Source organism: Histoplasma capsulatum (assembly GCF_000150115.1).
Source record: "Histoplasma capsulatum G186AR genomic scaffold supercont2.9, whole genome shotgun sequence".
Lineage (NCBI taxonomy): Eukaryota > Fungi > Ascomycota > Eurotiomycetes > Onygenales > Ajellomycetaceae > Histoplasma > Histoplasma capsulatum.
Window position 1 is genome coordinate 810,943 of NW_025544809.1, and position 15,367 is coordinate 826,309.

A 15,367-nucleotide genomic window follows, 5' to 3' on the forward strand; every position below is an offset into this window, starting at 1 on the left:
CCGGTTCACCGATATTGATCATATAACCAAAGAGGGACATCGTAACGATTCGAAATTGAACCGCTTTCCAAGAAAGTGTAAGCGCCAATTGAGGGGCGGAAGTCCGAAGGGGTTCAAATGCCCAAGCAAGCATTGAAATAAAAATCCCAGCTTGACGCAAACAGGTGACGGAAAGCCGGAGCGGAAATTGTGTTTAGTGCCGTGAATCGCTCATTGTCAGCCGGAACGAAACCTTGTACAGTGCATAAAAGCAACAAACAATCCTCGAAGGCGAAATGAAACGGCCAATGCCAACAATCAACATTTTTTTTTCCTCGGTGCATATGCTATAGGATAGTGACCAAAATGGGTTATTCGCAGTTTTCCACTCGAGCATCCAACATTTCATCAATCACATCATCCATCATGATGAGAAAAATCGAACGCGGCGATCCTCAGGGGTTCGATATCGACTTGTCTAAAAATGATAATTGCCTTCTTCGAGAGGAGCTAGCCGTCAACTGCAAACCCACCATAAATGACGAATTGCATCCGCATGTAAGACTATTATACCATCCTGAATATTAAATGAAAATATTTACTAATTATCACAATATCAGCACTCGTATGCGAGAGGGGTTGCGAGAGAGCCAACGCTTCAGGGAAGCCTCGCAAATTTATTTAACAACTATTTTAATCCATGCGTACCTGTCAGCCCACATCATATTACCATAGGGCCAAGGACGAAAAGTTGTATTGATGCGTTGCTTTATGAGATATGCGACCCCGAAGACGGCGTCTTAGTGCCAGGACCATGTTGGAGTGAGTTCCCCTTGTTACAACTCCAGGCTGCACATTAAAGCGTCGTATGGACAATCGCAGCGGATGAATAACATATCAGAGCATTATAGATGGGGATGAGGTGGATTTTCGAGATCGTTCATCTGTCCAGCCGGTTTTAGTCAAAACAGAAAAATTCACGGATATTTTCACAACAAAGTTGATACCCAAGATGGAGGAAGCGATGGATAACGCAACCTGCAAGATAAAAGCCCTCATCCTAACGAACCCACATAGCTTATTCGGACAATGCTATACCCAGGAAGTTCTGGAAGCCTGTCTCAAGTTTTGTCAGCGACGGGATATACACCTAATTGCTGATGAAGTGTATGCAATGACGACATTTTCCAGTGCGGAGATTTCTGACCCAGCTCCATTCATTTCGGCCCTGTCCTTGGATACTAGCGCATTGCGATGTGACCGGTCTCGCATCCACACAATATGGGGCACCAGCAAAACTTTTGGCTCCAGTGAATGTCGAATGGTAGGTTATCGCCAACCCTTAAGAGCATCTGAGTTTTGGTTGCTAATTTAGAAAAGGGCTGTATAGTATCACAGGATAACGGAGAGGCCAATTTTAGACCTACAGCCGCATCCAATACTCAGCTTTCCTTGCTTTCTGCATTGTCCGCAACCTCTCTTCTTTCCTCACCCACACTACCTCTGTTAGTCGCATTGAGCTCGGCTAGGTTAGCAGAATCATATATCCTCGTAACTACATTTTTTATTCGCCATCATATCGACTACATCCCAGTAAACGCAGGATTAAATATATTTGCAAGGCTGGCACCAAGTGCGAAGACCTGGGAAGACGAATCGGCTATAATAACGAAACTCAAAGCGAAAGGAGTGGTAGTTCAAGGTGGAGGAAGCTACCTCAAAGAGAAGGGGTGGGTACGAATATCGTTTGCTCGAGAAGAGCACTTGCTCCAAGAGGCCCTCCATAGGATTATAGCAGCACTGGATTTTGAGTCGTAACGTTGCGGGTGATTAGATGTGGGTTCCGCGTCTATTGACATAATTTGCATTGCGATATCTGTTGGAATCAACTTGCATGCTATGTGTTGTCATTGCATCATGGACGTGTTTGTTGCCGTCACCGGTATGAATCGAGAAGTGTTATCGGCCTGCGGCTTGGAGGGTATTGTTTTCCTCTCTTTTGTATCATCCTTCCACAAGCCACCATGTTTGATGACTAGCGTCCGGGGTTTCAATCCGTGTATATATATATATATATTTACATATATGCTGAGAATAGAAACAACTCAGATTTAGAAAGGGCCTGACAGCCTGGTATATGACGAGAGGAACTTTGATAGAGTATGGAACCGGTCGTTGACATCAAGGCCATCGGTGCTCAACGTACAGCTTATGGCCAGGAGGTGTGTCACAAAAAATTGCCATATGAAATTTCCAAACAGCCTATGAATTCTGGTACCTACCACCATCTACATATCCACTCTACCAGGGAAGAGACTAGCGATATTGGCGTTGGAGCGTAATGTGATTGCACGATTCTTAATAGATTGAAGGGTGAGAAGAATCAGACAGTGAAATGATACGTCCTTTTCGTTGGATTAGGTCAAATCATGGCAACTGGTACGCATTTAGTCTTCTGATGGCTAAATAATCTGCCAAATAAGACGTATATTGAAAGGCTGCCACTCCTGAAAGTTGGGGCAGTCCATCCTGGACGCTGATAGTTCGCCGACAACATTGTAATGACTAGATAGTGTTTTGGCTTCCAACAAGGAGCTATCACCGAACCGTTCAGCAGGTGAGCTGGCAAGGAACAAATTGTTGAGGGTTTGGATTGGTTCGTTCCCTGGACGGGCTTAATAAGCGATTACTCAGGCGGTCCGTTTGCCTTCCAACCAATCGCCATCTCATCCTCAACTTGAACGCTGAAGGCGCAATGAGCAGCAATTGGGTGCTACTCGAGTTTGAAGTTTCAATATTTGGGCCTGCGATGTTCAGTTAACATGGGTTTCTTCACTCCCAGTGCCATATTATAACTCAAGAATGGCAATCATACGAGCATTATTTGTTTACCTTGGGGATTGAATACCATGACTATGATATCTAATTGAACTATATCGGTAGTAAGTAATGGAGATGTTATTGATATTTACTGGAGTGCTGATGTTGATTGCAGCCATTGACAAGACCCTCCCGAGTCCCTACTCGAGGGCTACAATGTTTTACACGTTGCGCGTGGCTTTCGAGTTTCATTGTATGCCGTTTGTCACGTGTCCCCAACATGTCCTCCAATGTGCGAATGATGACACTAGAATATGGCACCGCCCATTTCGCTCCTTTCCTTTTAACAGGGTGGAAGCGGAACTGTGGTCGTGGATGGACCTGAAGGACTAGATCAGCAGTGTGGCCTTGGATATCAGCACCAAGGAGACTCCTCTGCATTGAAGTGTATGTATGATAGCTCAGCATACATATGGACATTATGGAGTTTGATAGCATTCGTCTATTGCTCCTTCTTCCGTCATTCATTCTCTCAACTTGAAAAAAAAAAGGGGGGGGGAGAAGAAATTATGCAATGAAAACTACCTGCCCTCAGACCTTCGGCGCAAACAGTGGAGGCAACTTCACCTCCTCCAACGTCTTAACAACAGCGTCTCTCTTCACCAAATTTGCGATCAAAGCTGTATATTTGGGGAAATCCTTCTCCATCTCCAGCTCAATAGCCATTCCCCACCGATAGAAAACTAACAAATACAGATCCACAACCGTAAATGAATCTCCAACCGCATGCAACCCTTCTATCCTACTCTCGACGAACTCATAGGCAGCTATTATATTCAGCTTTCCCTTCATCTTAATGCTCTCCAACGCATTGGAATCATCCGAATATCGTTCAGACCTCCAGAGCCCACCATATCCAATTCCGTGCAACTGGCCAGAGAGCCAATTCATCCACTCGTACACTCTGGCGGTTTCGATGGGTGTTTTGCCGAGTAGCTTACGATCTGGAGATCCGAGCTGAGCGAGCGCGGTCAGGATTGCCGGCACTTCTGTGATGATCTCACCGTCGATGGAGAGGACAGGAACACGCCGCTTGGGATTTATAGCGCCCAAACCGCTTGGGGACAGGTCTGTGACATGGATGGTTTCCACGTCTAAACCTAGCTCGCGCAAGAGGATGTGCGGAGCTAGAGAGCAGCTGCCAGGCATATACCAAAACTTGAGCTTGGCCATGATAGATCAAGGATATATACTTTTTTTAATTGATTAGGATTCAAACAGAGAAAATGATAGCGTGGTGATATTCACAACCTAAATTTTGGGGTGGTTAACTTGTATAAATCAGGTCTATCCCACTGTATTAGGGTCCTGCGAACACAGTAAAGTCCTCCTGTGATTACTAATTGCACCCCTTGTATGCGAGGCTGTAGCGGAATCCAATCCGAAAGCATTCCGCATTGGACTTCCTACACTCCTTGAGCCGAAGAAAAGAGAAAAAAGAATAGCAAAAAGGAAAAAAAAATATATATGGTGACAGATGACATTTCCTCTTTCCGCAGTACAACGATAACAACCTTTGCAATGAGGCTACAGGAGACCGGCGATTATCAGTCCAGAAATCTATTTCGGCAAGCTTTCCGTCCCTTGGAGAGGCTGCTCTTTTGAGGCCCACAGGTATCAGAGTCCCAGCAAATATGATCAACGGGGAAGAATGATGTGTATCAAGCAGGGAACTACTTGATAGTGTTGAGGTTTGGTCATGAATTTGGGAATTTGTTTTCCGTACAGAAAACCCATACTTTCCATGTGATGACACTATGCATTTTGAATACGGGAACCTTGTCCCCCTAAAACATACTACGATATGGCGAGGGCGTCGAGCCTCTCAAATAGATCTACTATATCCCCGGAGTTCGAAACACCAAAACAATAATACCTACTCAGCAATAAGAAAGTGCTTAGCTTTTCCAATAGAAGTGGATACATTCTCCGCTCCAGGAGAAGACATCTTCCTCGGCTTACATTTATTCATATTTCCCCTCACTCCTCCGCCGAGCTAGATTGATGAACAACTCCATAATCTTAGAAGCGCTATCCGCTCACTAGCAACAAACGAACTTTGGAAATTGGTGACTAGTAAGGTGCAGACAAAAGAATACGGGGATGGTCGAGAACCTCATCACTGAGCAGGCGTTTTTTGTTCGTGCAACCTTTAGCTATAGGAGTACAGATAATCACCCCAAAGTTTTCCCTTTCATTTGCCTCGGTAAATGGCAATGGATGAGAGGACCTTGAGCTCGACCAAGCTGCCGTCACTGACAAAGTTATGTTCATATTGTTAGACCAATGTATCGGTCTGGAGTGATTGCAACAGTTTGGGCTTTGTTTGAGCTTTGTTTAGCCTTGGGGTGGTAAGCCATTCAGCCGAGCTACCACTCAAGATGTTCCGTCTAAATGAATATAAGGAGTTGGAGCAAGGAGGGAAGTAGAGAACTACTTCGTTTTAACATACCCGACTTTATAGCTCCTCTTGCTTTCACTGAAAGGGTAGCAGAAGAAGCAATTGCCAGCCAGAGACTTACACTTACTTCGCTGCCTCCAGCCTGTCTTGTTAAGCGGTGTCTTCTAACTTTTGAGACTCACAATTGTGTAAACAACTGTAGTGATGTAAACAAAGTCTATCATGCCTTGTAAGCTAATATTCATATATGATTTTTCTAATCCTGTGCTCACGGAACGGGTGCTCCAACTCAGTAACAAAATTCGCCGCTTCCGTAGCCGGCACGCTGGCCGCAGCCGCTTACCTCGATGCCAAATACCTACTCCGACATGACCTCTCTGGAGGGTCAATTGCCGCCCAAGCAAAAGATGCTGTGCAATTTCTCACAGAGTGCTGGAAACAGGACAAAACTCTCATGTACCATGTCCTCGAGGCTCATGCGCGAGGGAAGAATCAGGACAACATATTCTTGATCTTCGAAGGCCGCTCCTGGAGCTACAAGCAGTTTTTCGAGGACGTACACGGGGTGGGAAACTGGTTAGTGAAGGATTTAGGAGTTGAGAGGGGCGAGCTTGTTGCTCTGGACGGTGGGAATTCGCCTGAATATCTCCTTCTGTGGTTCGGGCTGGAGTCCATAGCTGCCTGTCCGTCATTTATCAATTGTAACCTTACAGCCGCACCGCTGGTGCACTGTGTGAAGTTGTGCGGTGCAAGGTATTTGCTGGCTGATCGAGGAACGGAACATTTGGTCCAGGTTTGCGAGGAAGAGTTGAAAGAGGCGAATATCCAGACGATATATTATGATTCGGAATTGATGAGTTCGTTCAAAGATAAAACACCCACCCCAGATTCAAGACGCACGGGAATTGGAACAGAGGATCTGGCGTCATTGATATACACCTCGGGTAGGGCCTGGGTAACCCACACGGTCATTCAATTCCGTCGACTGATCGTTGATGTTCAGGTACGGCCGGTTTACCCAAGGCCACTAATTTGATTCGACGGAAAGAACTCACCACGGCTAGGGCAGTGTGTAAACACCTTGACCTTAAGCCTGGCAAGAAGATGTATACGTGTTTACCACTGTACCACGGCGCAGCTCACGGACTTTGCATCAACCCATCAATATTCGCCGGTTCAACTGTGGTTCTCAGCCGGAAGTTTAGCCACAAGACCTTCTGGCCAGAGGTTTGTGAATCGCAGGCGGAGATTATTCAGTACGTTGGTGAACTGTGCCGGTATCTCGTTAATGCACCGCATTCGCCCCTGGATAAAAAACACAACGTGAAAATTGCATGGGGAAATGGCATGCGGCCAGATGTTTGGAGTGTTTTTCGTGAGCGATTTGGTATTGAAACCATAAACGAACTATACGCAGCCACTGATGGGGTATCATCAAGCTTCAACGCCAACAAAGGAGACTTTGGACTTGGGGCAATCGGCGTACGTGGCCTTTATTGGAAATGGGTAAATGGCAGCAACGAAAAGCGGGTGAAAATCGATGTCGTAACTGAGGAAATCCAAAGGGACCAGGATGGTTTCGCCATTGCATGCGAAGATGGCGAGCCGGGGAAAACACTTTACAAAATAGATCCCGCAGCACCCGATGCCGCGTTCGTTGGATACTTCAAAAACAAGGGGGCGGGCGAGAAACGGAAGATTCGCGACGTGTTTCAAAAGGGAGATATGTGGTTTCGGTCTGGGGATATGATGCGCCAAGACCCGGATGGTTGCCTATACTTCGTGGACCGTCTGGGAGATACATTCCGATGGAAGAGCGAAAATGTGAGCACGAACGAAGTCAGCGATGTGCTTGGGAAATTTGACAACATCGACGAAACAAACATATATGGTGTGCAGGTTCCTCATACAGACGGTCGGGCTGGCTGTGCAGCCATTGTGCTGGCGGAAAGCGTGACGGCTGACTCGTTCGACTTTGGCGCACTGGTTAAGTATGTGATAGGCGTGTTGCCTCGATATGCAGTCCCCATTTTCGTGCGTGTTGTACCGGGTTTTGAGACAACTGGGACGATGAAGTTGCAAAAGGGAAAGCTGAGGGCTCAGGGAATTGACCTGGATAAGATCAAGGAAAACGGCACGAGTGACCGTTTGTTCTGGCTTCCGCCTGATGGGAGCAGGTATACTCCTTTCGAGGCAGATCAGTGGGAGGCGCTAAAGGCTGGGAAGATCAAGTTGTAAATTGGAATTCGTTAATGCACGTCGTTGCGGCCATTTTCGTGACAAGGCACTCCATATTTCATAACATGAATGAAATGCAATGTAACAAGACGTCTCGAGTTCGACGTGAGAGGGGTTGGCTGGGTAATAATGATAGTAGAGTTAGACAAATATTGGAGCAACGGAAAGATACGCCTCCAGCCTCGGGCTCGTGTCGCATGCGTCATTCTATGCCGTTTAGCAAGTGGTGAGACGTTATAATGCATATATATTTAAGATGTCAACCAGATAAATTTCCCGTCCTAGGTTGATTTTCAAGATTGGCCCCCATTTTTGGACCCTCCAGTTCCAGAAAACATAACCAAGAACCCGTTAAATCAGATTCATGATGTTATCCTGCAAAGGCTTAACATTTTCCAGCCGCTTAGCTTCAACCTCAACCTCTTTCAACACCCTTAGGACATTCGCCCCCACAATCCCTATCAGATCCTTCTCAGACACCCCGCGTCGCAGCAGCTCTGCAATAAGATCCGGATACTTCGACACGTCTTCTAGTCCTTCCACCGTATTAAACATTCCGTCGAAATCCGCTCCAAGTCCAATATGTGCATACCCGATCAATTCCCCCGCGTACTGAATATGGTCCGCAACATCCGACAAGGACGCGCTTCCCTTGCCATCGCAGCGTGTATACTCCGGGAAAAAAGTAATCATGACCACACCGCCATTCCGCTTCAACGCCAAAAGCACATCATCAGGCACATTCCGCGGATGCGCACACTTAGCATGTATTGATGAGTGGGAGAAAATCACCGGCGCCGACGAAACCCTAAGCGCATGGCGCATTGTATTACTGCTCACATGCGCCAGGTCTACGACCATCCCCAGCCGGTTCATTTCGCGAACCATGGCTTCTCCTGCTGGTGACAGACCGTTATGGAGCGGTAATTCTGGGGATGCGCTGTCGGCATATTTGTTGTGACAGCTGTGGGTAAGGGTGACATAGCGTACGCCAAGTTGATGATACATGCGCATGATGCTGGCGCTGTTACCAATTTGGTGCAGGCCCTCAACGCCAATGAGGCTGGATATCGCATCGGACTTGGCGAAATTGTTCCATACATCTTCCGCGGAGTAGACGAACCGTATATGTTGTGGGAATTGCTTTGCAAGACGGTGGACGAGGTCTATTTGTTGGATGGTATCGTGGACAATCTCTGGGTAAGCATTGTCTGAGAAGTTATTGGAATTTTTGGGGCTGGAGAGGGCTTGGATGTCAGTTATTGGATGTGGTCGTCAAGCTGCAACAATATATAACTTACCACGGAATATAAGCACTCCAGAACTGGCCTCGCAGCCCACCCATTCGCAAACGTGGGAAGTCCACTTGGCCTGGGAGTTCCATATCATCGGACATGTTTTTCTGATATATATCATTTTTGTAAAAGGCTCGAATAAAGAATGGAAAGTCGTTGTGTCCATCTGCATGGCATCATCTTAGCTGACCCTGACCGGCAAAACACAATCCCATTCTGTGTATGAATCAATGCATTGGCAAAATTTACCTATCAGAGGTGCTGCTTGTAGGATCCGGTCCACGGGTGAAATGGATGCAAGTTTGCAATGGAAGATCCTCCATGGAAAAGCAATTGATGGAAATAGGGTAAACAAGGTTAGGAAGATGCATGCCGCCCCAATAGAAAGGGTGGAAACATAACTAGGCAAAAACGACCGGCGCTCTGGCCTGGAATACTCATTACCCTTCTCATGCATTGTTATCTAAAAGCTACTATGGGAGACGTCGACTAACCATCAGAGATTGTGTTGTGTACAAAAAAGGTCGAAGTTGTTAGGCCACTAGGGCAAAAGAGCTCTCTCACAGAACCAATCCAAACCCCTGATCGATTAATAATTCGATTATTTAAGCAGCCCCGGTTTAAGGAGATTCCAGCAAAAAAAAAAAAAACTATCAGTTATGAAATTGAATTACTGCAGATTGAAACGTTATTTCTCAGCAAGTTGTATTTATGTTCAGTATATGGACGTATAATTTTCCGTAGGGCTCTAAGTTCTGTTGCTTGCAATTTGAATTGCAAGTTCTGTTTGGCTTGGGAAAATTTCATATTTCATGCGAGCACAACGAGCGAATCTAGCTCACACCGAGAAAATGTTAGCCTGTGCCAAAAATCGGACGAGGGTCAGTCCCGCCCATTCCATTCCGTAATGATTGTGTTCTCCAGGACATCAAGTCAGACTTTGCCGTGTTGCCTCAAACTCAATCAGCGGCTCGGGAATCGATGTTACTATCATAACATAAGATGTTTGCCCGAGTGTAGTTGCGCGGTTGAGTACTTCGGATTACCAGAGCTGTCAAGTATCCTCATTACTGGAGAACGACGCACACATGCTTCTGGGGCAAGAAACGAAGGAAACAAGTTGGAAACTCACAGTGAGCAAATTCTAACTCCCCCTGTTGGCAGATGAGGTGGGTAGTAGCGGATTGATCCAATGTCGACCTTCCGCCAATAGAAACTATCAACATATAAATCTGTCTAGAAAGTTGAGACATAATAACACAAGCCCCCAATGCGACGATTGTCCCATCTTTCAGGTCATCACCGCATCATGGCAGCCCCTTGCGGAGCCCTCGTGATGATGGTTTTAGAAGTGGGATTTCATCGATCTCGACACACTCATCGGAATCGCCAGAGCAGTTGAAAGAAAAACCTCAGAAAGGTCATGGAAGTTGCTAACTGGTGATGATTTGAGTTGGTGGTCTCGTTGAAGGGGAAAAAAGAGAGGAGGAGAAGAAATAAAAATTTATCGCTTTTTGAACCCAACTAAGGTAGAGTAGAGTAGCCGCTTTAGGAACATTAGTGCCGATCATGTGACCTGACGGGCAAGGCGAAAAGGAGAACCAGCAAATCTTGTCAAGAAAATGCCTACGGAGTACTAAGAATAATGATCCATTCTGTAGTCTAGTAATAATCCAATGTAAACCATTTTATGACTCCAATGTCATGCAAAATTATAATGAAATATTTTGTCAAAGTTGAGCAAAGCAGGCGTGGTCCAGCTTCATACCCAAAGAAAAAACATTCGCTCCAAATGGACGCAAGAAAATCAGTGCTTCATCACAAATTGGCATAAACAGTACCATCCCTTAGCTCGTGAATCGTCTCCTTATCCGCCGGCGAACCAACCTCTGCATACCGCCGCCCATCCCGCAATTCATGAATAGTAATCCGACGATGTCTCGGCTTCTTCGACCGCGCAAATTTCTTGAAAATGCTCCCCCTGCCTCTGTTTGGGCTGCTACTAGATGCACTGGAGATAGAGCTGCTTGTCCCAGCACTACCGCGTGTCATTTCCAAGTACTCGTATTTCGCCGCAAGCTGCTCCCCTTCGTCCTGATACCATTGCCGTAGAGAAGCAATGTATTCATGCTCCTCTGTGCCAAATTCAACAGGAGGCCCATTCATCTGCACATTCGTATCGCCTCCCCTAGGGAAGACGGCCCACGCACTAGAAGTCATGCTGAGAAGCATCATTTTGTGGTCCATGCTCTGAACTTTGAAATCGCGAAGGAGGATTACATCCCCTTTTTTTGCGATGGGGAGCGATGATTTCGTGCGTCGGAAGATTTGAGCACATACAGTTATGCCAGACATAGAAGGTTCTGTGAGATGTAGTGTCGTATAATACTCCCGGGGTCCACTCCGCGACCGTGATATTTTCGAAGATGAGATAACTACGGATATGGTATCTGTCATCTTGTTGAAACTATCAGCGAGGGTGGACAAAGGACAGAAATACGATAGGCCGCTACGAAGGCCAATAGCATTGGTATTCGGTTGAAATATGGTAGGTGATTCAATCGTAGCATTTCGAATTGCATCGGCATGCTCCATCTCCTTCTTCTTTTGTGTATCATACTTTGTGGTATTATCGATGCCAACATTTTCTAGAATCCTTGGTGCTTGCCTCTCAGGAGAGTGTGGAATGGGGAGTGATGGCCCATTAACCAGGTCGGGCGTTTGGGGGCTAGTATCGCGAATTTGCTCCTCCATGTCACAGAATAGTTGAGAAGCAACGAGCTCATCTTCAGTTGGATGAGAGTCCGACGACGGAATCGAGGACAGAATATCTGAATATTGCCCAGCTTCTATAAGTGTAACAAGTTGGCTTTCCGAATTCGGTGCTAATGAAATCCTGGGCTCATTCGTACCATCGACATCAGCAACTTTGCCGTGAGGTAGTCCGTGATCAACGCTACCCCGGGGATCGGAATCGGTCACTGAGCTCCTCCGGGTTCCAGGCAGGTATAATTGAGGATCAATAGCAAGTTCATTGGACAGAGCGAGCTTAGTTTCTGGTTCCTCATCAGACATGAAACCTGAGAAGGAAGGGCTTGCATGGCGGTACTCGTTTAGGTCTTCAGGTTTATGGCCGGTATCTTCGCCTTTACCATTGACCACCACAGAATCTGCCTCAATGTGAAGTGCTGTTTCAGCTACGTAACCAATCTTTTCTTGCCGAGGAATCTCATCGAATCTAGAAGCATTTCCAAGATTTTTGGGAGTAAAATCTTGCACAAGTATCTCTGTTTCCGCCCCGGAATCTCCCGCTTCTAGTCGTGGACTCTCACCAAATCCAATCTGAGGTTGGGAACCAACAGTAGTAAAGTCCTGTTGCGATAAGTTTGTCCGTTTGATATCGCCTGATGCCAATTGAACATCCGGACTGTGGATATCCACATGCTGTGGAGCAGAAGTAATACCAGGGGAGGCCTGACTTTCGTCATCACTATCCAAAACGATTATTTCTGGCGTAGTACGGGGAACAGCAAGATAAGTCGGTCTCGGTGGAAAGGCATCCTCATCCATCTCAAGCCCCGAACTTTCATACTCCTCTTCAGATTCGAGTTGTGGTGAGTATTCATAGGCACCACTTTCCATTTCATCGCCAGAGTGTATTTCCATGTCCTCGTCCCGTTCCTCTTCAGCTAACTCCTGCTCCTCGTAGTTTCCGTTTTCTTCCTGCTCTTCATCCTCATTCCCAGCCTCCTCCTCGATTCGCTCTTCCATTTCTTCCTCCAACTCCATCAACTCTTCCTCTAGATCTTCATCCAGTTTCCGGCTTACATCCTCTTCGAATATATCTGCATGTTTCTCATCCGCATGTTCTTCAAGGTCTTCTTCAAGCCGTGATCGCACAGATCCTCCCATATATTCATCAATCAATTTTTCACCTTGACCGTCCTCATCAATCATCTCTTCGTCTACATAGCATCCCCGCCGGGAGGGGTCTTGTGGCATTGTTAAAGCAGATTGCCGATCCTCGCCTTCTAACTCTGTTGAATGGCGCTTGCGCTTCTTCGTACTAGTCACTGGCGCCACATGGTCAGGCTCGGTGGTTTTGTGATCAAACTGGTCTTGTTTACTAAGGCCATAGACAGGTGTTGAGGATAAGGGACCGTTGATTTTATCAGCACAAGGAACAGCCATACGATGTACGTCTTCAGGCGCTGTTACTGTAGCCTCATCTTGAAATCCTGCTTCATCGCCAGTTTGACCACTTATGCTTGGTGTAACAAGTTGGGAGGAGGTAGTGTCGTGTCCATGAAACAGGCTCGACGTTGGGCTGCTGGATGGTGGTAGATCGCAACTTGCATTTGAGAATAGCGTTTCAAGAGAAGAGCCGACAGGAACCTTAGGAGCTGATTTTGGCACTGGTGGTGTAGCAGCACGCTCAAGGTTGACTACCGGTTGTTCTTGCTCAAACGAATTGCCAAACGAAGTAAAAGGTGTTATGGTCGGTTGCTGTGAATGTGCAATATTCCGGCTTGAGTTCTGGGAAAATATGGCGGTCGGATACTCGGTTTGAGAGTGGGTAAAGGTATCGTCCATACTTGAGGATTGCAGTAGCTGCTTCAGTGGCTCCGAAATCTCCGTAGCCTCATTTTCTTGGACTCTATCATCCATATGAACAGTCGCTTGGGAATTAGGAACGGTATCGCCTTGGGAAAAATGTCCCTCCACTGTAGTATCTTGTTGGTCCTCGTCCAGTGCAAGGGCTTCATCTTCCCATCCATCCGCAGCAGCCGGCGGGGGACTGGGCGACGTATCGACAAAAATCCATTCACTGCTTGGCCTACCGAATTTCGTCCGTTTCCTCCCCTTACCCCAGATATACCCATCCTCTTCTTCAAGTGGATTGATTGCTGAATTTGGAAGGGAACCAAAGGACCTACTGAACTTCTGCGAAAATGCAGGTGAAGCCCAATTTTCTGTAACCAAGCCAGTAGGTTGTCCGTTCGTTTCTGTTTGTGGGGTTGAGGGTGATCGATTGGGAGTTGCTGGGATTGTGCCATTAATATGTGGGTGATCGTCCCGAGAAGCTTCGACCTTGACAGTTGCAAACAGCTCGGAATCGCGGTATACCTAAAGATATATATATGAGTTGACAAATGCCCCATTTTTGCATTCTCTGCTCGGAATTATCTGGATTAAAATAGAATTACCTCAAGCCGCACACCGTTCGAAAATGCAAGAACCCAATCAATATTCTTTCCTGGGGTACAAATTTCCGCGTCATGATTCTGAAACCGTGTACCGTCAAGACTCAAAATCACAGTATCCCCGATGCCAACTTGTGATTCTGCCACCGCTTTCGCACTCATACCTCGGAAACTGACTCTGACCTGGCCCTTTCTGTCTCTGAGTCGGAAATCTGGCTCCGAAAGGAGCAAGCTAAATTGCTCCGTGGCAGACGAGTATGGCCATAGCAGTATCACAACGGCCCGGATATGACGTTCCTCGAGATTATCAAGGGACGGGGAGAGTTGCTCGAGAGGAGTTTGCATCCTCGAAGCCAGAGCCGATGCCCCGTGCAAATGAGGCGAAAGATCCATGATGTTTTCCACGACCCGATGACGGCTTACATATTATCGCGGACGGTGCATCGTGTCAGAAGTCGAGGCCGAAACGAGGCCAAGAAGACGTTGTGGTCACGGGCTCCAACGCCATGTGAAAGCAGTGCTGTGGGATCTGATATTGGTAGGCAGCATCGCTACTAGTAGTCAGGACATGATCTGAGGAGGACGTGATCGATCCAATGGATGATGCCAGGCCTGTGTGAATCACGTGATATTTTTTTTTTATCAGGAATGGGATTGGCGTTCGTTCTTTTGACCCCTTCCCTCCAGGAGCATAGAGTTCACACAAGCATTTTTTACCAAAAGTCAGTTTGCCATGCATCTTTGTATAACTCATTACTCACATACACTATCATACCCCCTTTACTTCTCCATGGGGACCGCCGTCGAGGACTTCCACAGCAACCCTACGCCATGTCCTCAACACTACTTTGGTTGTGTCTTCAGCTGGTAAGTATTCCCCACGATACGGGAACGACCGAAAGGCATCATTCCGTCTTGCTCAAGGCTTCATGCCACCCCCGTCCTTCTTTCCCCTGGCAGCCGTGAGGGACCCCGTTTATAGGCGTCAGAGATCTGCAAGCCATAGATCTGATCCGCTGGTACGGTTTTCATCAGTGCATCCAAACTCGCCTTGAACTTCTAATTCAAATTAGGTTCCCTGATTTGTACAATGCACCTCATCTCGCTTCCTCAACAAATCCTGAGGGATTTGTGGATTCCGCCTACTCACCACCAGCCACCTGGGCGTTGTCGAGACACAACTCAAATTTTGGCCTGTTGACTTCACGGACATGCCCATCGCATTTCCATAAGGAAGCGTGCGTGGACCAGCACCAACCTTCATAAGCCGGACCCATATTATGTGCACTCAGTAAATATGCTAGCCGCTCAGAGATCTGAAACTACATCCTCACGATTCGTGGATATCTCATGGGCTGGAAAGAGTCTGT

General features: G+C 46.8%; 6 protein-coding genes across 6 annotated transcripts; 2 read left to right on the forward strand and 4 right to left on the reverse strand.

Moving 5' to 3' along the window:
- Positions 1 to 345: 345 nt before the first annotated feature.
- Positions 346 to 1,797, forward strand: HCBG_06492 (uncharacterized protein; the record flags this gene model as incomplete). The annotated part of the gene is made up of 4 exons (XM_045433541.1): positions 346 to 537; positions 600 to 801; positions 891 to 1,303; positions 1,378 to 1,797. 4 exons carry the CDS (start codon positions 346 to 348, stop codon positions 1,795 to 1,797), a joined length of 1,227 nt encoding a protein of 408 aa, XP_045285854.1.
- Positions 1,798 to 3,390: 1,593 nt separating this feature from the next.
- Positions 3,391 to 4,032, reverse strand: HCBG_06493 (glutathione S-transferase; the record flags this gene model as incomplete). The annotated part of the gene is made up of 1 exon (XM_045433542.1): positions 3,391 to 4,032. The coding sequence occupies one exon, from the start codon at positions 4,030 to 4,032 to the stop codon at positions 3,391 to 3,393; it is 642 nt and encodes a 213-aa protein (XP_045285855.1).
- Positions 4,033 to 5,482: 1,450 nt separating this feature from the next.
- On the forward strand, positions 5,483 to 7,498 carry HCBG_06494 (fatty acid transporter; the record flags this gene model as incomplete). The annotated part of the gene is made up of 3 exons (XM_045433543.1): positions 5,483 to 5,489; positions 5,554 to 6,204; positions 6,264 to 7,498. The coding sequence occupies 3 exons, from the start codon at positions 5,483 to 5,485 to the stop codon at positions 7,496 to 7,498; spliced, it is 1,893 nt and encodes a 630-aa protein (XP_045285856.1).
- Positions 7,499 to 7,849: 351 nt separating this feature from the next.
- Positions 7,850 to 8,894, reverse strand: HCBG_06495 (membrane dipeptidase GliJ; the record flags this gene model as incomplete). Its single annotated transcript, XM_045433544.1, has 2 exons — positions 7,850 to 8,735; positions 8,800 to 8,894. 2 exons carry the CDS (start codon positions 8,892 to 8,894, stop codon positions 7,850 to 7,852), a joined length of 981 nt encoding a protein of 326 aa, XP_045285857.1.
- Positions 8,895 to 10,432: 1,538 nt separating this feature from the next.
- HCBG_06496 (uncharacterized protein) lies at positions 10,433 to 14,390 on the reverse strand (the record flags this gene model as incomplete). The annotated part of the gene is made up of 2 exons (XM_045433545.1): positions 10,433 to 13,920; positions 14,001 to 14,390. The coding sequence occupies 2 exons, from the start codon at positions 14,388 to 14,390 to the stop codon at positions 10,612 to 10,614; spliced, it is 3,699 nt and encodes a 1,232-aa protein (XP_045285858.1).
- A 592-nt stretch (positions 14,391 to 14,982) lies between these two features.
- On the reverse strand, positions 14,983 to 15,274 carry HCBG_06497 (uncharacterized protein; the record flags this gene model as incomplete). The annotated part of the gene is made up of 2 exons (XM_045433546.1): positions 14,983 to 15,056; positions 15,148 to 15,274. 2 exons carry the CDS (start codon positions 15,272 to 15,274, stop codon positions 14,983 to 14,985), a joined length of 201 nt encoding a protein of 66 aa, XP_045285859.1.
- Between the last annotated feature and the right edge of the window lie 93 nt (positions 15,275 to 15,367).